At 30.3% G+C, this 24351-nt stretch overlaps 3 protein-coding genes and 1 non-coding gene across 4 annotated transcripts; all 4 read right to left on the bottom strand.

The window, feature by feature from the left end:
* Window positions 1-9876: 9876 nt before the first annotated feature.
* LOC130955386 (uncharacterized) lies at window positions 9877-16020 on the bottom strand. The gene is made up of 6 exons (XM_057882235.1): window positions 15201-16020; window positions 13949-15095; window positions 11976-12925; window positions 11576-11608; window positions 11452-11475; window positions 9877-11268 (listed from the first exon to the last, which is right to left on the bottom strand). Exons 1-6 carry the CDS (start codon window positions 15928-15930, stop codon window positions 10013-10015), a joined length of 4140 nt encoding a protein of 1379 aa, XP_057738218.1. The 5' UTR covers window positions 15931-16020; the 3' UTR covers window positions 9877-10012.
* Window positions 16021-16721: 701 nt separating this feature from the next.
* On the bottom strand, window positions 16722-18338 carry LOC130955385 (pentatricopeptide repeat-containing protein At5g59600-like). The gene has a single exon (XM_057882234.1). It carries the CDS (start codon window positions 18336-18338, stop codon window positions 16722-16724), a length of 1617 nt encoding a protein of 538 aa, XP_057738217.1.
* An 11-nt stretch (window positions 18339-18349) lies between these two features.
* Window positions 18350-23330, bottom strand: LOC130955384 (uncharacterized). Its single transcript, XM_057882233.1, has 4 exons — window positions 23240-23330; window positions 22181-23114; window positions 21964-22039; window positions 18350-18391 (listed from the first exon to the last, which is right to left on the bottom strand). The coding sequence occupies exons 1-4, from the start codon at window positions 23328-23330 to the stop codon at window positions 18350-18352; spliced, it is 1143 nt and encodes a 380-aa protein (XP_057738216.1).
* Window positions 18471-18542, bottom strand: TRNAG-UCC (transfer RNA glycine (anticodon UCC)). Its single transcript has one exon. It is a non-coding gene; the product is annotated as a tRNA-Gly (tRNA).
* Window positions 23331-24351: the final 1021 nt, after the last annotated feature.

Below are 24351 nucleotides of genomic sequence, written 5' to 3'. Positions count from 1 at the left end.
AAAATATAAAAATACTATAAAAGACATAAATTTAAACGTTAAATTCAAAAATTAGTTAATATATAAGGTTATATTAGACCTTTAAATTTTGAAAAATACAAACCAATTTTAAAAAACTTGTTAAAAGGGAGTAATGGAATCCAAGTGGCACTGTTGAAAAAGAGCAAATAAATGGAAATTTAAATAGTAGAGTTGATGTTAGCTATGACGAAAAAAGAGAGCCCAATAATAGAACTGCGAATAACAGCAGAAAATTGCACACACACAAAAGCATGTGCAGCAAAAAGGATCGGAGTTAATTAGAATTGACTTGCTAGATCAGCAGAGTTTGTTAGAGGCAGATTAGTAGGGTTTGTTAGAAGAAGAGCCAATTAACTCTTCCAGAAATCTCTATTAAAGTCACTTTATATATTACAAATTCAGTATCACTTCAAGTGTAATCATCTAATAATCATTCTGAAAAATCTCAACACACTTTCTAATTCTCTCTTCTCCTTCTTCTCCAACTCTCTTTTCTCCTTCTTTTAACTGATTCGTATTTTTCTTCTCAAAAAATTTGATACCTCACAAAGCTCCACCTTAGTTGCTTTCAAAAGTATTCTGATCTTTTAAAAGCTGTAAACATAATCACATACTCTTTTTAATTTACCAAACACAAAATAAAGAGCTTGTGCTTTTAAAAAGTACAAACACATCTTCAAAAAGCTTTACTAAACCAAATCATAATCAAATTTTTTAAAAAAAAAAACTAGAATTATAAACTCACAAATTTTATAAAGCCATAATGAATTAATTTTTTTGTGTATAAGAAATTATTTAATAAATAATTTAAAATTAATATTAAATATATTTTCGTTAAGTGTTATTAACAAATTGCTTACACTTGTAAGTTAAGAATAGTTACTTATGCTACTTATAATTGATTAGATGAAAAATTTTAAAATTATAATTGTCCTAAATTAATATTCTTTTGTTTGACTCTTTTCTCCTATTTTATTTTATGATAAAATTTAGTTTAATATTTTAAAAATTAATGATAATTCTTATGAAAAAATAAATGAGCACATATGAACTTTTTTGTTGTGATTTTTTAGAATCTATTTAAAATAATCATCTTTTAATTTAGATTTTAATATAATGGTTTTTTTCATATCCTATGATAATTAAGAAAAGTAAACAAAACGAAAAGATCTTAACATTAGTAAATTAAAGATGGACAAAGAAAATATTAAATAGAAAAAAATATATCAACTTTATTATTAAGATATATATGCAATATTTTTTACCTATATTGTGTGTTAGTTTTTCAAGATAATAATATTTAATTTCACCTTTAATATATTATAAATAAGTAAATAAACAAAAGCAAAGAAATAGAAAATTTAAAAAGAATGAAAAAAAATAAAAAGAAAAAATTTATTTTTAATTATAGATATCTATTTAATATTTATCACTAGTTTTTTTTCAATTTCTCTTTATTTTTCTTGTTTAAAATATAGTAAAAGACAAATTTCAATAATATATTATAAAAATATTTTTAAATTGATATGTTTATGCTATATTTAAATAATATTATATAAAAAAGAAGTCATTATATGCAAGGCAAGTATGATTGTCCTTTTAGTTTATCTATACTTATTAAAGAGAAATAATATTAATATTAAATACATTGAATAACCTAAAGAAAAAAAATAAAATAATGTTATACATCTAAGTATCTTTGTTAACTAAGTATAACTAAATTAGTCTAACATAACAAATATCAGTTATAGCTAGTATTATTTTAAATCTTATTATTTAACTTGGTTAGACTTGATTCATAAAAAAGCTTGGATGTGTAGCGTTACTAAAAAATATTTTATTTGGATTAGAAATTTTTGTGAAAAAACACTTTTTAAAATAATAAAGTATTTTATTAAATTTTAAACATATTTGATACATTTAAAAGAAAAATTTTTACTAAAAAAATTATTTAATTTTTCTAAAAATCAATAATACTTTGATTTTAAAAAATAGAAGCAAAATAAGTTTTAATTTTTTTTACTAGGCATATCATTTATCATAATTAATAATTACAATTTATACCTTTAAAAATAAAAAATAAATTACTCAAATTGAATAATTTTATTTGAGCAATGAAGAAGTAAATTGTAACAACATACATAATGTTATTATATTTACAAATATTAAATTTAAGTCTTTATAAATTTAATAATTTGTCATGTATCATGAATGAAATGAGATTAAAGTTTATTATTTTAATTTTTTAATTAAAATCAATGTGTTAATTATATAAATCATAACTTCTCAAATTAAGAAATAATATATAAAATAGATACATAATTATTTAATCAATATACAATAACATGATATATATAATTTTTGGAATATAAAAAAGTGTTGTTTCTTTTAATAAATTTATTATTTGTATACGTTTAGCTCAAACTATTCCAAGTAATTTTATTTCTAAGCATCTTGTAAACAAAATTCTTTTTTTCTTTTATGAGATTTCACAAACAATATAACTCATAATAAATAAAGAAATAAAATTTTTACACAAGTTTTTTTCAGGTTCAAGCTATTATGTTATATTTTTGTCTTTTTACTTTATGATTGAAGGGTTATTTTCGTCTTTTTCTCATAACTACAAGACAAAAAATTAACCTGCAACTTAATCGTACATGAAACATTGAAGTTCCAATAAAGTAACTGGAACACCTGAAAACTTTCCTATCTTATGGTCACTTAACATAATTTTCGTTTTATTTGTAGGTTTAAAGAACCTTTTTTCAATCCCAATGCTGAGGGAATTTTGGTTTGGATGCCTCCCAAGAAAACAGTTCAACCCACAAATTTATCATGGAACAATTAGAGGGTATTTCAAAGAAGATACTCATACAAAAACACCAATAATTACTTCAAATTCCAAGGATTCTGGTCAGAGGGTGATAATGAAGCCAAGAAACACATCTGTGAGGAGGATGATACTCATACAGAAACACCAATAGTAGTCACTTCAGATTCCAAGAATTCTGGTCAGGAGGGTGATAATGAAGCCAAGAAAGTTCTGTGTGAGGCATTGAAACCACCAAATAAAAATATTGTTTTGTCCAATTTTAATATCTAAATTTTTTATACTACAAATTATTTTAAATAAAACACCTTTTAAATTTAACTTTAATTTACACATATTTAATTTAATTCTACAAAATATAATTATTTGTAATATTTATTATATAATATCATTAATTATCACCCGTGCATCGGGTCTCATCTTAGTTAATATTTAATCTTATAAGTTTAGTGCATGTTTGGACGCTATTGTTTTGTTAAAAAAAAAAAGATATTTTTTTAATGAAAAAATATCTTTTTTTATTTTTTAACGTGTTTGACAAATTTCTAATAGTAAAAGTAAAAGTACTAGTAAAATAAAAAAAGATCTTTTTTGAGAAGATGTAATTTACATCTTTTTTTAAAAGATCTTTTTTTTCTTAAAAAAAAGATGTTTTTCATGTAATAAATAAACAAAAAAGTACTTTTATACTGTTATACCCAAACATAATTGATAAATACCTTTTTACATGAGATATCCAAACAGAAAATTACTTTTACTTCTCTATAAGATCTTTTAAAAAAAGATAACTCGAAAAAAGATATAAGCCCTAAATCTGACAAGTTTAGATAAACAACTTAAATAAATTCTTTTGAAAAAAGAGCTTAAAGTAGAAGAACTTTTATTAATAGCAACTCATAAATAAGTTATTTTATATTTGAATTTTTAGTTATAGAAGTACTTATTTTAAAGTTACAACATTTGGATAAATAACTCAAGAAATGCAATTTTTTTTACACAAGAGAATGAATATTAAAATTCTAATTCACAATAATGTTGATGGCAATGCCTAAGAAATGATTGTGTAGTTAGTATTTTATGTTTTATTAAGTATGATATAGTAGGTGAAAATAAAAAACAAATGTAAAATGTGTGTCAATGTATATTTTGTTGCTATGTTTTTATTTTTTTTATTCCTATAAGAACTCCTTTCTCTTTTATTGGGGTTAAGAATTTGCTATAACTAACTATAAAAATAATAGCAAGTTATATAAAAATAAAATCACATGTGAAAAAAATAAAATTAAAACTGTCATACCGCACACAATTTTAAATACAAATTTAATAATAAAAATAGAGTGATAAAATAATATACAATAATTGGAACATAGTCTAAAAATGGTGGTGGAAGATCATTACTTCCAATACGTGAAAATAATAGAAAATAAAGGTAGAAGACCAGTATTTCCAAAAACATGAAACATTAAAAGTCATATATTTTTACTTCTTTAAAAAATTATAAATTAACTTTTTAAAAAATAAAAAATTTTCTTTAAAATAATGCCAATCACAAATATTATAACTTTTCATAATTCAAAAATATAAAAAAAAAATAACTTCTACTCTTTCCCAAAAATTAACCGTTGGAGATACTTTTTCAAGCATAAGACTTGGGCCTAAATGGGAGCCTATCATCCAAAAAACTGAGAGGGGGAGAATAGACCATAACACCCTATCATCCAAAAAACTACGAGAGGGGGAGAATTGATCATGACACCTGTTTGGAATACATGTATATGTGATTTCTTTTATTAACTATTTATTTAATAAAAAATGCTACTTATACAATAAAATTCAGTTTTTATTTACTTTAAATTTAATATTTTATTATTTTAATTTTTTAATTAATCATATATTTTTTATTTTTAAGAAATTATTTTTATTTTTAATATTTATCACCGTAAAATTTGTAATCACTTGTAATATATTGATTTTTTTGCAAACCAAACCATAAAAATTTGTAATAATTTTTCATGTACTAATTTAAAAAACATTTAAAATTCATGTCAAAAACACATCTAAAATTAAATAAATAACATAAATACATTTAAAATTATGTATTAACACATCTAAATTATTGTTATTGTAGTTTTAGATTACATATTAAACACAAACAAAATTAAACTCAAATTCACATCCAAAATTATAAGAATGTATTGTAAATATTTTATCAACACATCCAAAACTCATATAAAAAACAACACTCAACCATATATATATATATATATATATATATATATATATATATATATATATATATATAAAAGAATATAATGAACAACACTCAACCAAAATTTTTTAAAATTTTACAAGTAGAATTACTGCAGACAGATAAAGAGTGCAATGTGGAGTAAGAGACAGGGAGAGGCATGGGAGGAGGAGGCAGTTGTGTGGTGCGAGGGAGGAGACCAAGGACTGGAAAGAGCCATCAATGGAGGAGGTGCGGGGATGTGCGCGCGTGACAAAGAGGAGCGCGTCGTCGAAGGAGGACATCGTCGCAGAAGAGGTGCGCAACGCGGGAGAAGACGAAAGCAGTCACAGCTGAGGAGGAGAAAGCGCTGTAGTTCTGGATCTTTACGGAAGAAAGATTTTACTAATGATAAAAATCTGATTCGAAATATTTAGAATTTTATTTGGGATTTGTTAGGGTTTATAAAATTTAAATTTAAAATTTGAATTTAAATTTTAATTAATCTGTTTTTGACTTTTGTAGATTTGTATTTAAATTTAAAAAAATAATAAATCTATTTTAATGTGTTTGTTTTTTTAAATTAATATAATGAAAAAGTCTAGGGAGCCAATGGCCTAAGCGTACAATGTGTACAATGGAGGTTTAAGAAGTATTAGAGATATGACCATTAGTGTTATATTGTCCTGTTAGGTTACGCTTTTGGGATGAGTGGTTTCAGATATGGTATTAGAGTTCTAGATTCGAAAGGTCAAGAGTTCGATCCTTGGTGAACTCTAAAATTAGTTTAATTTTTTATTGAGATTAGTATGGTGATGTTCATTTTATTCATGAACCAAAAATTTAGTCCATTGTACACTTAAGCCATTGGCTCCCTAGCACTACCCTAATATAATAAAAAGACTAAATAAATAACTAATTTAAAGGATACCAAGTTGAATTCTTATTTAATATAAGAGAAAATTATATATTTTTTAGAAATTTTAAAATGTTCTCTCCTTTATCCTATTTTGGTGTAGTTATTAATGTAGTTATCAAAATGAGTAATTTTAATAACATATTTGTTAGCTTTGGAAGCTGCACAATATGGAAGGAGCTGAGGTAGAGTGGGACCTAGCTAGCGGAAACAAGTGGTTGAGAGCAACTGCACATGGTTGACGTTGTGACATTGTGACCTTTATTATGATAAGTCGTAACATCAGTCCATTATAGTTTTGTAGCATTGCATCAATGATTCATTGTAATAGTATGAATTGCAGGGCAAATAATGATCTCACTTGTCCTCATCAATCATCATATGATGATGATTCTAGTTTTATGGACATGCAATATAATGCATACAAGCTAAGAATGCAACATGGGCTGAGGAAATTATTGAAAGTTCCTTTGGCAAGATATAAAAAGTGGGGTAATATTTGACTTCATTAGTCGTTAACGTAGCGTTTGGTAGAAAGACAGAGACGGAAAGATTGAGACTGAGAGACTGAGACTAAGAGACAGAGATCGAAATAAATTTATTTCAGTATTCTGTTTGGTGCAAAGTGAGAGACAGAAATTAAAACAAGAATAAAACTCTAATTTAATTTACAAAAAGGATAAAATTGGAATTAATTAATTGAATTGAGGGTATTTTAGGTATAAAATGTTATTAAAATTTCAGTCTTCGTCTCTAAAAATTTCAGTCCTTTGTGTCCCTACTTTTTGGAGGTACTGAAATACTGAAATTTTAGGGACAGAAACAAAAATTTTAGTATCAGTTTCTGAGCCAACAAACATGATACTGTGTCTCAGTCTTCCAATCTCTGTCCCAGTACCTCAAAACAAACGCTACCTAATAGACAACGCCGGAGATGATATTAGAGTTAATAATCTTTGTTACATCTAGTATATATTGGTTGTTATAATGATCTTTTTATTTGTCTTTTTAATAACTCCTATGGTTTCGCTCCATTTATTTAAGTTGAGTTTTTATTTCTTTTTTTTTTAAATAACTGAACATGCATATGGTTGGTATTATACCATAGACAGGACTAATCTATCTATTCTTAATATATAAAAATATACATAAGTTTATCTACATTACTTTTAAAACTTTTTTTTTACTAATATCATGTCAGCAATATTGCTTACTTGGCAAAATATTAGAATCAACCACTCAATTTTTATCAAATCAATTATTATTTTCAAATCAGCAAAAAAAAAAAAAAAACAAAAAATACAATAAATTTATAAATTTCTATATATTTGAATCCATATCCATATATTTATTATATCTCACTATTATAAACAATACAATAAATTTATAAATTAATTTATTAATTTCTATAAATAACTCATTAAATATAATAAACATTCATATTACAAATGTAATAATAAATTTTACGTTACAAATATTCAAATTCTATAATACTTATATAAGTCTCTTATCACTATTTCTTTAAATGACATCAAATTTAACACAAAAAATTTATTTCCGAACTACACAACATCTCAAACTTACTCAAAAGAGCATCATTCTTTGGATAATATCATCAAACAAAAAGACAATTGGTTTATCAAAGTTCGCGTGGTTCATCTATGGGAAACATTAACACCCACAAATAAAGAAGAGTTTCTTTGCTTAGAAATTATTATATTAGATAAAAAGGTACAAAACAAACATATTTATTATATTTTTAAATTGAATTTACGAAAAAAAATATTTTAATTGATTTGTATAGGCTAATTAAAGGTTCAATGAAAGCAAACTTTTTACTCACAACTGTTGTGAAAGAAATTAAAAATACTATTTTGAACATTTTTCAAGACTATTTTGAATTTGCATCACTTAGAGACATTGTCTGACAGAGTGAGTAAAAAAAAAATACTAACAGGTAATTTCATTTTATATTATTTCAATTATTCTTATTAAAAATAACTTATTAAAAAAAAATCTACACATTTTTGTTCTTTTTATTGTAGATGTCATTGGAAAACTATATCTAAGAGATTAAGAAAGAAAACTATACAAATTCAAGACACATCTTCGGAAGAAAAACATACATGCAAAGATGGAACAAACAACATAATAGAAAGTGCATACAACTCAACAATTCATAAAGAACATGCCTTCACAAGAACCTACGACAAAAAGAAGAAAACAACAATTCTAACAATAACCAATAAAGTAAAAGGAGGACGAGTGCCACATAAGAGAACTAAGTCCATCAACTAAAACAAATGCAAAAATCAAACCACCAAATAAAAATGTCACTTTGTACAACTCCAACATCTAAATCTTTTGTACTACAAATTATTTTAAACAAAACACCTTTCAAATTTAACTTTAGTTTACACATATTTAATTTAATGGGTAAAATATTCTTTTTGTCCCTGAAGTTTACTAAAAGTTTCAAAATTACCCCTAAGTTTCAATTTGTTTCAATTTTATCCCAAAAGTTTTCGATTTGCATCAATTTTATCCCTTAACGTTAACAGCGTTGAAATCATTAACAGACGTTAGTGACGTGGCAATAAAAGAGTTTTATGTGGCAACTATGTGTGTGAGTCATTTCTAAAACGTTTTTTTAAATAATTTTTTATTTTTTATTTAAAAATTTAAAAAATGATATGGTTAAAAATCCCAACCTCAAACCCTAAAATTAACTTCTTCATTTACGTCTTCATCTTCATCTTCTTCACTTTCTGTAAGAATAAAAAATCCTAACGAATGGCTTCCCAAGGCTCTGTATCATCACAAAAAAGCAGTTGGAGACGACGAACGCTTACATGCAACTGTGGTGAACCCCCTATACTGAGATGGTCGAAGACACTAGAAAATTCCGGCCGGAGATTTTGGGGCTGTGTATACTTTGATGTAAGTTTTGAGTGCTTTTTATTTTAATGTCTTCATGAGTTTCTTCAAGTTCTTTTTTTTGTTTATGTTGCAGATTGGGAAGGAGTGCACATTTTTTTTCTGGGCAGATGGAGTTGCAAAGACAGAAGAGGCTGAGGTTGCAGGGTTGAAGATGAAAAAAAAATCTTGATCAGAATAATGGCCTACCTCGTCAGAAACCTTAAATCCTAACCGTTCAAACATGCAGTAGCAAAATTGATTAGAATGGTGGCCTACCTCGTCAGAAACCTTGATCAGAATGGCGCTATCCAAGTTTGAATCGTTGATGACTGAATACTATCCCAGACTCCTCCATCAGTCTCGACGGCGTCACAACATGCGCCGTCCTGCACGTCGCTGTGGCAGACTATAGTTGACGGTGCGACGTCTGATCACCCACCAAGCTTCCTCCTGTGACTCTGTTTCTCTGGCAATGTTCCTTAGTGGCAAAGGGAAGACAAACGGGTTATGTTTGAAAAAGGATGCCAATTGGTTTACTTGGATTACTCAGCCATGGGTATTTTGGGGGTTTCACGTTTCTTGCCACATCACACACTATACTTTGCCATATCACTAACGTCTGTGAGTAATTTAAACGGCGTCAACTTAAAGGATAAAATTGATGCAAATCGAAAACTTTTGGGATAAAATTGAAACAATTGAAACTTAGGGATAATTTTAAAACTTTTAGTAAACTTCAAGGACAAAAAGTATACTTTATCCTAATTTAATTCTACAAAATATATCAATTTTTAATATTTATTATATATTATCATTAATTTACCGTCCGCGCATTGTGCGGTTTCATTCTAGTTTTAAGATATTTCAAGAACATCGTTTGTATTTCTCCAACAAGTTAGCATTACAAAGAAAGTGGTCCATTTCTGTGACTTTAATTTACTCGGTTATTTGCCTAGCACATTTTCAAGTATATGCCATGCTTGTGCAGCATAGATGTGTATTTCTTTAAAAATTATCTTTGCATAACATGATAACATAAACTGGTTTCGAAAGATTATTTTACAAGAATGAGAAATCAAACTACTTGACACTATAGTCAATTTCGACCAGATAAGCTATTCTCTAGTGTAGCATTACTAGTGATAGTTTCACCAAAATCACCTGCAGCATTTGTTGAGTGACCTGCTCTGGTTTGTTCAGAATTCAAGTTTTCAGTTGGATATAACAAAGGCTTCGGAGGCATTGTTAGATTGTAAAGTTCTCCTTCAAGCATCTCTACTACATGGTTCATTGAAGGTCGATCGGAAGGTTTGAGTTGTATACACCACAATGCAGTTATGATCAGCTTCTTTGCCATACTCTTTTCAACTTCTGTTCCATTACAATCCAATTCAACTTCTTTTCCTTTGCTAACTTGTTCATAGACCCAAGTTGGAAAGAATACTTGGCTTGAATTTTCAGCATGTGGATTCAAATTCTTCCTTCTACCTGCCACTTCCATCAACAACATTCCAAAGCTATAAACATCAGCTTTATAGGAGACTCCACCAAGGTTATTGTAAAACAATTCCGGAGCAATGTAGCCAATGGTTCCTCTTTTGTCAGTTAAAGTGACAATGCTACGATCTATGGGATACAATTTAGCTAATCCAAAATCTGAAATCTTGGGGATGAAGTTTTCATCAAGAAGGATATTATGGGGCTTGATATCAAAGTGTAGAATTTGCATAGCACAACCCCGATGAAGATATGAAATCCCACGAGCTACTCCCACAGATATCTCATATATTTTCTTAGAACTCAAATGAATGCTTTCTTCCTTAGAGAAAATATATTTATCAAGTGAACCATTAGGCATGAAATCATAAACAAGAGCACGCTTTGATCCTTCAACACAAAATCCAATGAGTCGAACTACATTCATATGATGTATTCTCCCAATGGTTGCAACCTCATTAATAAAATCCTGACCATTAGTCTTGGACTGTTTCAACATCTTTATTGCTACATGAGGACCACTGCGTAATTTTCCCTTGTACACAGAGCCGAAACCACCTTGGCCCAATTTGACCTTGAAATTTTGTGTCATACTTTTAATTTCTCTATATGAGTACCTTATGGGAGCGAGGTGATTATCTTGTAGGAAATTCTCAATATTCACATACGTTGATAAATTTCTTCTTCGCCATTTGTAGATCAATAACACAACTAATAATGCAACCCCGAACAGAATCCTTATTACCATATATGATAATAGACCGTACCACCCCATGAGCGCTGTCTTGGGATGAACCAAAAACGATGTTTCCCAGATATCTTTTGGAGTTTTAAACCTTATTAGAGTGTACATTCCTGTACGAATATAGAACTACAATAATTAATTAGTTATAGATTAATAGATTATGATCACTTTCAACCAAGTGATGTAAGTTAAACTATATTTTATAGCTAACGTATTTATGTGCAGAGACAAAATTTCTTACTAAAAATGGAAAATGTGAGTAAAAAAATACAAGGCTGAAGTCAAGATCTTACCGTAAAAAAACGGATACAAATAACCTGAAAGAGAAAAGAGAATCACAAACGTAAAATTAACTCACCATATATCGATATAGATATGCACTCCAAGAGCAAAGAAGGCAGAAGGAATTTTACGTACCTAGAGTGTAGCTTCGAAGTTGCTTCCAAAACCCTAGAATAATGAGTTTCATATTATATATATCGTATGGTTTAACCAAATTCTCAATGATAAATAATAACAACAAAATCTACTCTTATATGTTATGGTCCTACCACTAATCGATTCTAAAGAATATTTGAATTTCGAAAATTAAAAATAGATGAAAATTCAGGTGCAGTTGATTTCCCGTGAAATTGATAGTTGAGAGTGGTTAGATGATTTGACTAATTTGACTAAATTTTCATCTAACGCCTTTCAATTATCAATTTCACATGAAGTTTGACTGAACCTGAGTTTTCACTTTAAAAATATCTTATGCTATGACACTTTATCTCTAGTTGTAAATGCTAAATGCAGGTGTACAAGAGAGGTAAGTTACCACAGGGGCGGGCTCCTCCGTATGAATAAGAACAGAGAGAATAACAGAGAACGTTTTGAGCGGTGTGGTTGAAGTAGCAAGCTCCCGGTCCACAGTGGTGCTCATGGCAAATAGCATGCAACCATGAGACCTCAAATCCATAAGCCAGCGCCTTATGAACATCACTGTATGCTATTGGATCATCGACATCAATTTCCATTTCACCCTTCCGTTCCCAACCATAGTAGGGCTGCTGTTTTTGGAATTGAAACAAGCCAGAGGTGGCAGCAATTTTGTTGATGCGGCATCCAGGCTTCCATCTCGATCCTGTGGCTCCCAATTCCCCAGCAACTACGTATGTATTCAGATCCAAGCAGGAGGAAGAAGCGTTATTCTTGTCCACGTCTCTCACTGCTGTGATACAGTTCACGTATATTATGTGCTCAAATAGGGGGATATAATCTCCAAGATGTGGGCCTTGCATTTGAGTGGCATGGTATGCGTTATCGACATCCCAATGATTGGAAACAGGGTATTGGCTGTCTGGCCGGTAGGGGTCATCGCTGAAATTGAATCTGTACAAGAAGTAGCGGGGGAGGGAGGAGCAATTATCCTCTTGAATGTTGGGATCTACTAACCTGATTGTGTAGTTGTTGTAATTTATGGATTCCACTTTGTACTCTGCTTCCTCTGTTAACCGTAACATGACCACGCCGTTCACGCATTCTAGTTCGTACTTGCTGTCCCCGCAATTCGCTGGGTCGTCTTTCAGTCGAAAAGGATGACTTATGTTTGCAATTTTGCCGCACGATGATGAGACGCAGCTCTGCCTTTGTCCGGCAGCCAAACTTTGGTGTAACACCAAAATTATGCTTATTCCTACCTCGCACCATATCCACATGGTAAGCTTGCTTTTCTTTTCTCTTTTCAACTCCGATGTACTTGTACAACTAATTTGGTATAAGTGATTACTTGTATATGGTTAAAATAGTTATAATATAATGCGAATGACAAAGTATACAGAACCAATAGAATATTTGTATAATGGAGGTTTATGAAGTATTAAAGATATTACCCTTTTTCTGAAGCTTTTGGAATAAATGGTATCATGACACAATATTAGAGTTCTAGATCCGAAAAGTCAAGAGTTCGATCTTTTGACCATTAGTTCCCTAGCAGTACTCAATTTAGTATAAAATACATGTTAGAATTTATATACACATTACAAATAAAGTACGAATAGCATTTTTGTATCAACTATTATCATGGGATGCATTTTCTTCCTCTTCTCTCTCTTCTCATTTTCTTTCTACTCCCTCGTTTACTTTGAAAATTCCAACGCGCATACGTCAAGTCAAACTACTACTATGAAAGATTATTTGACTTATGTGCCAAACAGAAGATTATTTGACTTGTTCTAGGGAATCAAACAAATAATGATCAATTATCATATCGAATTCATTATTGTTATTTTTTAGCTGATATCATATTGATTATTGAGTCAACAGTAATGAGTAATGATATTAATATTTAATCTTACAAGTTAAATCTGACAACATGGTGGGGTAGTTAGTCGTATAGCAGTTAGTTATACTGATTGTAGTTAGTTATAAATCTGTTACGGAACTAAGCAATGTGTTAGGCAGTTAATTATCTAGCTGCAACTTGATTCTGGCTATATAAGCTGTCATCCCAACTGATATAGTTTTTAATTTTTACTTCGAAATTTGATGCATGATTTAACCAGCGCATATACACTCAGTCTCATCTTAATTAACTCAGATTAACAATAATAAATTACGTATCTCTTTATATTTACCATAAAAACATTGTTACAGTATATTATTACCTTCTAAATTAAAGTAATGGGCGAGTTTAGAATGCTAATTTTCAATTAAACTTCATCCAAATCAAATTGCAAATACATACAGTAACCAGAATAACTGATCAGAAGATAAAACTATTGCAAAATATACTCTCTTTATAATGCATATTAGAAAGAACTTGTTTGACAATGATCTGATTCTTCAATCCTCTCCAACTCTAAATTTAAAGGCCTTATCTGGTTGGTTATTCGTCGTCCTCTGCTAATAGAATTTGTTAAGTCGAAAAGATTACGAGGTACACTTAATTTGTCTGCATCTCCTTCTAACATACTTATGACAGTTTTGATGGAAGGACGATCTGATGGCTGCCACTGAATGCATTGTAGTCCAACAATTGCAATTTTCTTTGCAAGTTTATTGTCTTTCTCATCTTCAATGTGTACATGAAAATCTCCCCCATCAAGCAAATTATGCACCCATTCGGGGTATAAAATCCTTAAAGACCCCTCAACTTCCATCTCTATGTTTTTCCTTCCTCCTACCATTTCAAGCAACAATATCCCATAGCTATAAATGTCTGCTTTGTAAGACACATTTCCAAAGTTTCTTGAGACAATTTCAGGCGCAATGTAGCCCATGGTTCCCTTGGCTGCTGTCATTGAAACTTTGCTCTGATCTTTGGAACACAACTTGGCAAGCCCAAAATCAGTAATCTTGGGAGTGAAGTTGTCATCAAGTAAGATATTGTGGGGATTGATGTCAAAATGAAGGATCTGTTGCTCACAACCATGGTGAAGATACTCAATGCCTCTAGCAACACCAAGGGCAATTTGGTGAAGCTTCTCCCATCCAAGGAAGAAGTCCTTGTTATCTGGCGTGGATATGAAGTTTTGCAATGAACCTTTTGGAAAGAAATCATAAACTAGAGCACAATGAAATCCTTGCGCACAAAAGCCAAGTAAGCGAACCACATTGACATGGTGAATTTTGCCCATGGTTCCCACCTCGTTGGTGAAACTGAAATCTTTCCCTTCACCCTCCGTGTTGCTGTTGAGTATTTTCACAGCTACGCCGATTTCTGAGGAGAGCATGCCCTTGAAGACTGCTCCATGACCTCCTTCACTCAGCTTGTCCTTGAAACCATTTGTCATCCTCTTAACATCAGCATAAGAGAATCTGGTAGGCTTGAGTGCCCTGTAATCTTCCAAGAACTTGTCAATTCTTGCTCGATCTTCTCCTTTCATTCTAAAATGCTGATAGATCTTAAACACTGCAATAGCCACTGCTGCCAGCAGAATTAAACCTGCCACAACACCTACATATATGGACATGTATGCATGTTCAGGAATACTATTACATAATCTCAGAAACTAATCAGAAAGATAAATAATTTATTATATAATTAATGTGTATCAATCACCTGTGGAGCCAAAGAGCAAGTTATTATGATGGTGGCCGAAGCACTCAACTTCACCTTGAGTGCCATTGTTCTTCAGTTTACATCTCTTGCCTTGTGTTTCACACATGCTACAATTAGGTTTCGACCACCACAAATCCAAAGTATTGTACCAAACTACTAATTCTGGGTCAGAGAAGGTTGAAGAAATGTCAAAAATCTTGGTGCAAGATACGAGATTGGAACTGAGGAGTGAATCGTAGCTGTCAGCAACGTAAATGGGGCAGGAGAGTTGATATTGCGGATCAGGTGAACAATTGAAGAAAGATATATCGTTCAGAGTCTGATCCCAACTGAACTGGAAAGGAGAAATTGAGGAAGAATTTTTGATGAGTTTGAGCAAGTGGGTGGGAAGGCAATTTTGCGTGTCAGAGACTTGGAAAGAGTTATATTCATATTGGATATCAGTGACAAGGAGTTTAAGTGGGACAGGAGAAGCAGAGAACTCAATGAAGGTGTCATGAGAATCAGAACAAGTGAGATCAAAGGCAGGGTAACCGCAGTGAGTGGGCTCCTTGTCTTTAAGACGGAATGGGAATCGAATCGGAGGGCCATGGCGTCCGCACCTGTGTCCTCCACACCCATCTTCACCGTGGCATATCCCCGGCACCGTGGCAACCAGTATTAATACCATCATCAACATTAATGAATTGGAATTGCTAATCATATTTGGAACAAGATATCCTTCCACCATGCTAATTGAAACTAAAAGATTCTGGTGGTTTCTAATTAGATACAGAGATGCGAGTTTTGTGCAGATAGTACACTCAAAGTCATGCTGTTTGATAATTTGACATAGTCAAACAACAAATAATTCATTCACTTTGACAGGTATACTTTTGAAATTTCAATGCATAAACAACAGTCAAAAGAGATTACCTTCGTTTTCTTCTGTGTATGCACATCATTTGCCTGGAAATTTCCAAACAAATTCGCAACATATATACTGCAATTTCAAGGCCTCACCATCCTTTCTTTTTTAAAAAGGGATGAAAATTATTCATTCCATCAAAATACATCTATAAAAAAAAGTATTAGTTCTCTTTATAATGAATGTAGAATTTTACAAATAATGTATTAGTGTATTTATTTATCAAAATTATTTTAATAAAATTCAATTTCATTTCAATAAATTATTACAAAATGCGTCCCAAATTAAAAATATCGAAATTATAAATATTTGTCACAAAACTGGTTTATTTACATACTCGGACTAATGATTCTTGTTTGGTAGTAGGAGGAGAATATAAGGTGAAAATGAAATAAACTTCACTTTTGGCAAGCTGTGGTCATAAATGGTCAGAAGTGCATTAATACAACCATGAGCTGCAGCAGAGTTCCCATTCCATCAGTTCTATGTTTTTTTATCAGTAGATGAATGAAACTGAGTTGACTAGAACTTCCTATGAAAACCTCCCAGACTATACATATTTGCATTTTGCAGCGAAATGTGAAAGACTAGATCACCAATCACATTATATTATGTCACATGGCAAGAGTCTCACCTGGCTTTTCAAGCCAACTAAAACCAGGACTCTTGTGAACATTTTTCTCCTTCATGACCTTCCTCAAGTTTCCAACCTGATCCCACTCACCATCTGCTGCATAAATATTAGATAGTGTTACAAAGCCAACAGGTCCTTTTAGCTGTATTTTCATTAGTTCGTCCGCCATCAATTTCGCTAAATCACTTCTTCCATGGATATTGCACCCATTCAGAAAAGCTCCCGCAATTGATTCTGTCATTTGCATTGGCATCGTCTTGAGAAATTCGTATGCTTCAACTGTCTTTCCAGAGCGACAGAAGAGATCAACAACACAAGCATAATGCTGCAAGGTTGCCTCAATCCCGTAATGTTCTTTCATTAATCTAAATATCTCTAAGCCTTTTTGCACTGAACCACTATGGCTGCATGCTGAAAGAAGACATGTAAAAGTAACTTCATTTGGCTGCAAACCTTGCTCTTGCAATTTTCTAAACAGCTCCAAGGAGGAATTAATCATCCCATATTTTCCATAGCAATCAATCATTGCATTCCATGATGCAACATTCTTATTCGGAATGCTGTCAAATACATTCTGAGCATCTTTTAAATTCCCACATTTTGAGTACATGTCAATAAGAGCACTTGCAATGAAAACATTGAAATCAAACCCCTTCCTTAGTATAAATCCATGAATTTCTCTTCCCCATATAATATAACCTGATGATCCACATGCAGGAAGCAGTGCTGCAATAGTTACTTGATTAGGTTGAATCCCTGAATTTAGCATCTCCCGAAACAACTTCAATGCTTCCATGTCTTTATGATTCTGCACAAAGCCAGAAATCAATGCATTCCACGCAACCAGATCAGGAACAAACCCCTCTTTCTTCATTCTATCAGCGAAACCAAAAGCCTTGCTGGTATCCTTCGATCGAGCATATGCACCGATCATAACATTCCACGTGAACTCATTTGGCTCCAATCCATCCAACTTCATCCTCTCAAACAACACCAACGCCTCCTCAATCTTCCCTGAGTTACAAAACCCACAAATCATCGATGTCCATGAGGCAACATCTCTCACAGGCATTATATCAAACACTTGGCAGGCATAAGAAACCAGTCTACATTTACAATACATATCTATGAGAGCATTGGCAACAGAGACATCATCTTGAAAACCCATCACACAAGTCATGGCATGAACCTGCATCCCCTTGTTCACATCCATTAACCCAACGCAGGCCTTAAGAACAATGGGAAAGGTGAACTGGTTGCCCAAGTGACCAAGCTGACGCATCCAACGAAAGTACCAAAGTGCATCATCATAGTAACCGTTATAGGCCAAACCAAGAACCATCCAATTGAAAGAAAAGACATTTGGGTTCTCAATTTTTGTGAACAAAAGCCTTGCTGATTTAAGATCACCACAACCAGCATACATAGCAAGAAGCTTTGAACTCAGAGAGAAAGTGTTCATGTTGGTTCCAGAAGTGAGCAACGTGGCATGGACCTGCATGCCAGCTCTCAAGCCTTTGGCCTTCAAGCATTTTTGCAGAAACAAAGCAAATTCACGAGGAGACCATTGCAACTTTCCAAATTGGCAGTTTTTCATTGTACGTTGATTTATTTAACGATATCAACATTGAAATTTGAAATGGCGAAGTTCTGCAACATGAATCAATATCTAAAATTAAAGGAAACTGCATATCAAAATTAAAAAGAAAAAACAAATTAACCACTCAATTGCGTTTGCCGGGAGTCGAACCCGGGTCTATTGCTTGGAAGGCAATTATCCTAACCGTTGGACTACAAACGCTTTGTTGATGGGTGTCTCTATCTTTTCTTTAACATTCTATATCTCTTGTACATGAAAGAAAGAGTTCAATTGTTTATTAAGTTACTCATCATTCTCCTTTTTCACTAAGTATTTGCACTTCCATTTAAATGTTGGCAACTTTATTTTCTGTTAAAATTTTATATAAATATAGTATCTGCGTGTCAAGTTGTTGCAACAATAATGTGTCACTAGGACTGCAAATAATTAAAAGAAATAAAAGGTGTTACTAGATTAGTTTTGAATATAAAAAAACTTTAGATAATTAAATTTCAGCAATCAGCGTTCAACGTATTATATGGTTTCAAAATGAACCAATCGAAGATATATATTGAACACAAAACCTGACCATCATTCACTATAAGTTTCATATACTTAATTGAAAAAAGAAGACAAACAAAAAGCTAAGACTTTATATACAAAATTTGACATAATTAAGGAAATCCTTAAATGTATTACTAAAGAATAATGCATACGTATATATTTGCTAAACAACATTGCGAGAAGAAACATATTGCATTTGCATGTGCGTCATGAGTCTCATTAGTTGTTGGGACTTTATGATGCCAAGGGAGGCAAAGAAAAGAGGTAAATCGGTAATTAGGTAAACAATGTCGTCTAAGGTGGTGACATGGGTGAATGATTCAAGGCTTCTGTGTATCCATTCTTTCCAGCATTTCTTCTTTTTTCTTTTCTTGCTTCCGCTTTTATTATCACAATTCACATAGAGTGCTTTGGTGACTTTTCTTATCTTTCTTTCTTTCTTTAATTTATTGAACGTCATGTGTTTGTATTTTTAAAGTCAACAATCGCCGACTTTAGATTGCTTCATTGCATGAGCTATTCTTTTCACTCAGAATAATATCTTCAAAACGGATTTATGTGTGTTAGAGCCTGGATATCATGACTGCACAACGGTGTAACTGTATATAACTAGCTATAACTAACTACTCACATGTCTCCATTAATCGCGCTTGTCTTATTACTAACGCCGTATAATTATGGGATGTGTCATGTGTGAGTGGTCACGTGGGTTTGGTATATATATTCAAAACAAAAATGTTACTTGCAGACTAAAATTAGCTATTAAAATCAATCACTGCATATATACATATATGGTTTAATTTATTTTTAATGTGTATATATATTCTAACATGTATTTTATACTGATAGCTAATTTTGGTGGCTAATTTTAATGTACACGTAGTATAACTATATTCAAAAATACTTGTTCTCATAAAAAATCTATTATATGTTTTATTTAACTCTTTTTTAATATATATTTTATACGAAGGATTAATTTAATAATATAATTTTTTATATATATGTAACATAATTGATATATATTAGAGAAAATACTCAATTTAATCTCTAAAGTTACACTTAATCTCAATGTAGTCTTTAAAATTTTAATTTTCTCGAATTAGTCCCTAAACTTTTCAATTGACTCTGTGACGGAAACCACCACAAAGACTAACATAATTAAAATTTGAAAAGTTTATGGACTAAATTGAAACAATTAAAATTTTAAAGACTAAATTAAAACTTGAGTGTAAATTTGGAGGCTAAACTAAATATTTTTTCTACAATTACTTGATATATATTCTTTGAAAAACCCTCAAATTTTAATGTGAATTACCTTCATTAAATGGTGCAATATAATTAAGTTGGTTTATTTATGTTCTATACTGATCACTAGAATCTTCCAAAACTTTTTTTCTCTCATTAATTCCAAAACCCTCTAAAACCAAGCATGTAACACACCTTTAAAATTAATTTAGAGATCCCAGTTTGGTTAAGTGCCTTAGCTTTCTCAAATAGTTTGATCATTAATCCCAATGAACTTTCCATACTAGGATAATAACACAAAAAATATATCTCCATGCTTATGCTTCTGATGATGATTTCTAATATTGCCAAGGTAATTAGTCAGCACTTGAACATGCACTGTGAATATAAAGTTGTATAACAGGAAATTAATCAAATTATCACATGGGGTCTGCTTACAGTGTTGGAGTTAGAGAAAAGGACAATTATATGTATCATTAGATATTCAAGTGTAATATTAAATGATAATAACTGTTGATATATAATCTCAATTCTCAATTAAAGATATGTTGTTGACTTTCTTTGCTTTCACAAGAAAGATTCCCATATACGACTGTGTGGCCAGTTCTGCAGTTTGTCTCATACAAATATATGAACATGATGAATGAATCATTTGTCAAACCTTTGAACCGTACGTACTTTACTGTTTATAATTTAATTTTCCTCGTGGTTACTTTGGACCAGACCATGTACCTTATAATTAAGGGAAAAAAAAAAAGGTTGGTTAGTTTTTAATTTTTTCTTTTAAAAAAATTGATACGGGAGAAGAATGCCATATATATAAGCTAATCTAAATTGTAAATGGCAACGTGTACGTAACGATAAGTAATACTAAAGAATTGATATTTATTAAAAAAATATTAAAAAATTATCTAAATTTATTGTTTTTAACTATTCTTTTGTCATTAATATTTAAAATATAAGATAAAATTTGTTGTTAAATTACTAAATTAAAAAAATTAGACTAAAATAATTGAATTGATGGGTAAGTAATAACAAAAATAATAAATTTTGATGCAGTAGCATTTCTCATTTTTTAGCCAAAATAAAAAATTTATATTATTTATTTTAAATTTTAATTTTTAACTCTAAATTTTAAATTATAAACAAGTTTAATCACCCGTGCCATGCACGTGATAAGATTGAAATCATAATTTTAAGTTGTTATGTTAAATTTCATTTTAATTATAATAATTTAATTAATAAAAAAATAACTTGTATGCGTTGTTTTTTTTTCTTAATATAGTATTAATTGTATTAACTATAAAATAGTTATTTAATCTACTTTTTTTAATAAATCAGGCATATATACTCAATATGACCATAAATAATCTAGTAATACTTAAATCTACCAACAAAATTTTATATGTTGGTTTACTGTAAAGTAAGAAAATATCAAAATCAGCTCAAATGAAGAACAAATTAATAGAGAATCCTAATGTAGAAAGTTTTGTAATAAACAATAAATAATTTAAACCTACTAAATAACAATTCAATGCTATCTTTTGATACCTGCAAAATATATACATGAAACAACACCGTATCAATGTTTGTATATAAAATTATATGATTAACATAATTATAAAATTGTTTGTCAAGAGAATAAAATTATACGAATTTTAATGATAATTTTAATATTTTCAAACTATTAATGTATAATAAGAATTCATCTATTAGTTCCTAGAATTTCTAAATTTTTTAAGTGATAGTAATAAATTTTAATAAATAAATAGATTTAGTAAGACATTTTGTTATTACCTTTTTATTATAGGCTCTCAAAAACTTCTCTATATACCACATTCATCGTGCAGTTATCTTCCAAGTGTCCATGATCTTGCAACAGCACTCGCAGACCATCTTTACTCGTTACCCTTGATAACGCAACATACAATTGACCATGGGTGAAAACTGGCCTTGGAAGGTAAATTCCAACTTTCAATAGAGTTTGTCCCTAGGACTTATTTATTGTCATTGCAAATGACATGATAATTGGGAATTGTCTTCTTTGAAACCTGACCGGCAATGTTTCATTATTTGGAATTAGATTCAGTCTTAGGATAAGAACAATACTTCCAGCTTTGTTACCAGTTAAAATCTTGCATTCTATCACATGATTTCCTATTCTTCTAACTTGCATCCTCGTGCCATTGCACAAACCATTAGTTTGGTCTATATTCCACAGCAACATAACAGGAGCGCCAACCTTCAGAACCAACTTGTGTGGTGGTAGACCTGAACAATTTATTCCATTTAGAATCTCCGGCGAGAAAGCATCTAACTCAAATTCCATATTTCCCTCTTCAACACACACAGAGTCTGAACTTAAGTAGGCTCTTTCTTGTCCAGGTAGTCCTGCAGTCATCTTGTTGTTGACATCAGTGACACAAAAATCTAAAGTTGGTGCAAGAATTGCTCTATCCTTGAAATAATTTTCAACGGATAAATTGGATAACATATTTGGATATACGAAATCAATGAGGTCATCCAAAGCTGTCTCAGAGTTCTTAATCAAAATGTCAGATGGTATATGAACGATCGATTCACCATCTGTTGTATCACCAGCCAAACCATCACCAATTTTGAGTAGCCATTCTGCAAAATTTCTGAGTTCTTTTATGTTGTTGTTTTCACCTAGTGACAATCTCATATTTTTTGTAAGCTTCAAAACCTTACAGTTATGCCACAAATATGAAGAATTAATAGAAGACTGAATTATATCTTGCCTTGAGCCTCTGGAAATCACAGGTAAAATTTGTCTAAAATCTCCTCCGAGAACAACAACTTTACTTCCAAATGGCAAATGAGCATTATACGAATCTGAGCATCTTAAGATGTCTCTGAGGCATTTATCTAAAGCTTCGTAACAATACTTACTTATCATTGGAGCTTCATCCCATGTGATTAATTTGGCCTTAGCTTGGATATTAACCTTGTAATAGGACTTTCCTATTTAATGCTACACAAAGAATCCTCATTTATGGCAAAAGAAATTTTAAACCTTGAATGTGCAGTTCTTCCATTAGGCAACAAAAGTGCAGCAATCCCACTCGAAGCAACATTTAAAACTATACCTCCTTTAGACCTAATTGAGCATGATATAGTTGACCATAAAAATATTTTTCCACAACCACCTTGACCGTATAAGAAGAAAAGTCCACCCATATTACCGCTAACAGCACCAATTATTTGATCGTATGCAAATTTCTGCTCATTAATTAGCCTTTTTAAATACCCACTTAGTTCATTCGCAAGAGCATTAACGTCAAAATAATTGAAACAATTGACTATTACGACTTACATATATATATATATATATATATATATATATATATATATATACTAATTACAAACGATATGAATTTTTAATGGAAATACTTGATACTAATAGAAAAAACTTATATAAATAGAAATTATTTAATTTCAATTTTAATTTCATATAACAAAACAGTGGTTTTCAAAAATTATGGAATCTTTTTTTGACATATGTATTATGCCATACGTATAAATTATACGGATTATTGTATAAATTCATATATATGCATAACAACACAGTTTAATATTATATATTTTTTACATTAATTATATGTCAATATTTTAAAAAAAGAGATAAAAGAAGAGATATATAAATATGTATAATATTATTGCTATATATGAAGCAGTTTTATATTGCTTTAATTATAGAGACTTACTATAATTATATAAAATTTAATTTGAGGAAATAATTTCCCTTGCCATAAATAATATACTAAAACTGTTAGTATATTATCTTCTTTATGGTTAATTGAATTTATCAATGATTTTTTCGTGTAAATCGTTATTACCCAGTTTTTAATAATTACTTAATATACAAAATTTGAAATTGGAAATTTTTATTACTAATTTAATTAACTGGTTAATTGAGTAATAATTGTCAAATTATTAAGGTGCAAAATTATTGATTTACTCAATTGATTTTCATATATTATTTATATTTCAAGTAATAATTTGAAATTATATTATTTACCTAATTAATAATACTATTATTAAAAATTATATTTTGCATTGATTTTTAAATCAATTATTAAATAATTATTTTTGTTAAGATAATTGTTTATAAATTATTTCAAATTATATTTTGTTAAGATATAATTATTTAGATTATTACTCATGTCACGGGTATAATTTCATTTTATATCAATTGATC

The sequence above is a fragment of the Arachis stenosperma genome, chromosome 10 (genome assembly GCF_014773155.1).
Source record: "Arachis stenosperma cultivar V10309 chromosome 10, arast.V10309.gnm1.PFL2, whole genome shotgun sequence".
Classification (NCBI taxonomy): Eukaryota; Viridiplantae; Streptophyta; class Magnoliopsida; order Fabales; family Fabaceae; genus Arachis; species Arachis stenosperma.
The sequence above is the reverse complement of the archived record's forward strand: the minus strand, read 5'-3'. Positions and strand labels throughout refer to the sequence as shown.

Excerpts from the sequence above, each read along its gene's own strand:
- LOC130955386 (XM_057882235.1), bottom strand. The coding sequence starts at position 15,930 with ATGGTGGAAGGATATCTTGTTCCAAATATGATTAGCAATTCCAATTCA. Across the intron at positions 15,096-15,200 it reads CTTGCTCTTTGGCTCCACAG|GTGTTGTGGCAGGTTTAATT; the intron begins GTGATTGATACA and ends CCATATATGTAG. Across the intron at positions 11,609-11,975 it reads CGGAGGAGCCCGCCCCTGTG|GGTTTTGGAAGCAACTTCGA; the intron begins GTAACTTACCTC and ends TCATTATTCTAG.
- LOC130955385 (XM_057882234.1), bottom strand. The coding sequence starts at position 18,338 with ATGAAAAACTGCCAATTTGGAAAGTTGCAATGGTCTCCTCGTGAATTT.
- LOC130955384 (XM_057882233.1), bottom strand. The coding sequence starts at position 23,330 with ATGGGTGGACTTTTCTTCTTATACGGTCAAGGTGGTTGTGGAAAAATA. Across the intron at positions 23,115-23,239 it reads CTCAATTAGGTCTAAAGGAG|GAAAGTCCTATTACAAGGTT; the intron begins GTATAGTTTTAA and ends AGCATTAAATAG. Across the intron at positions 22,040-22,180 it reads AATGAAACATTGCCGGTCAG|GGTAACGAGTAAAGATGGTC; the intron begins GTTTCAAAGAAG and ends TGCGTTATCAAG.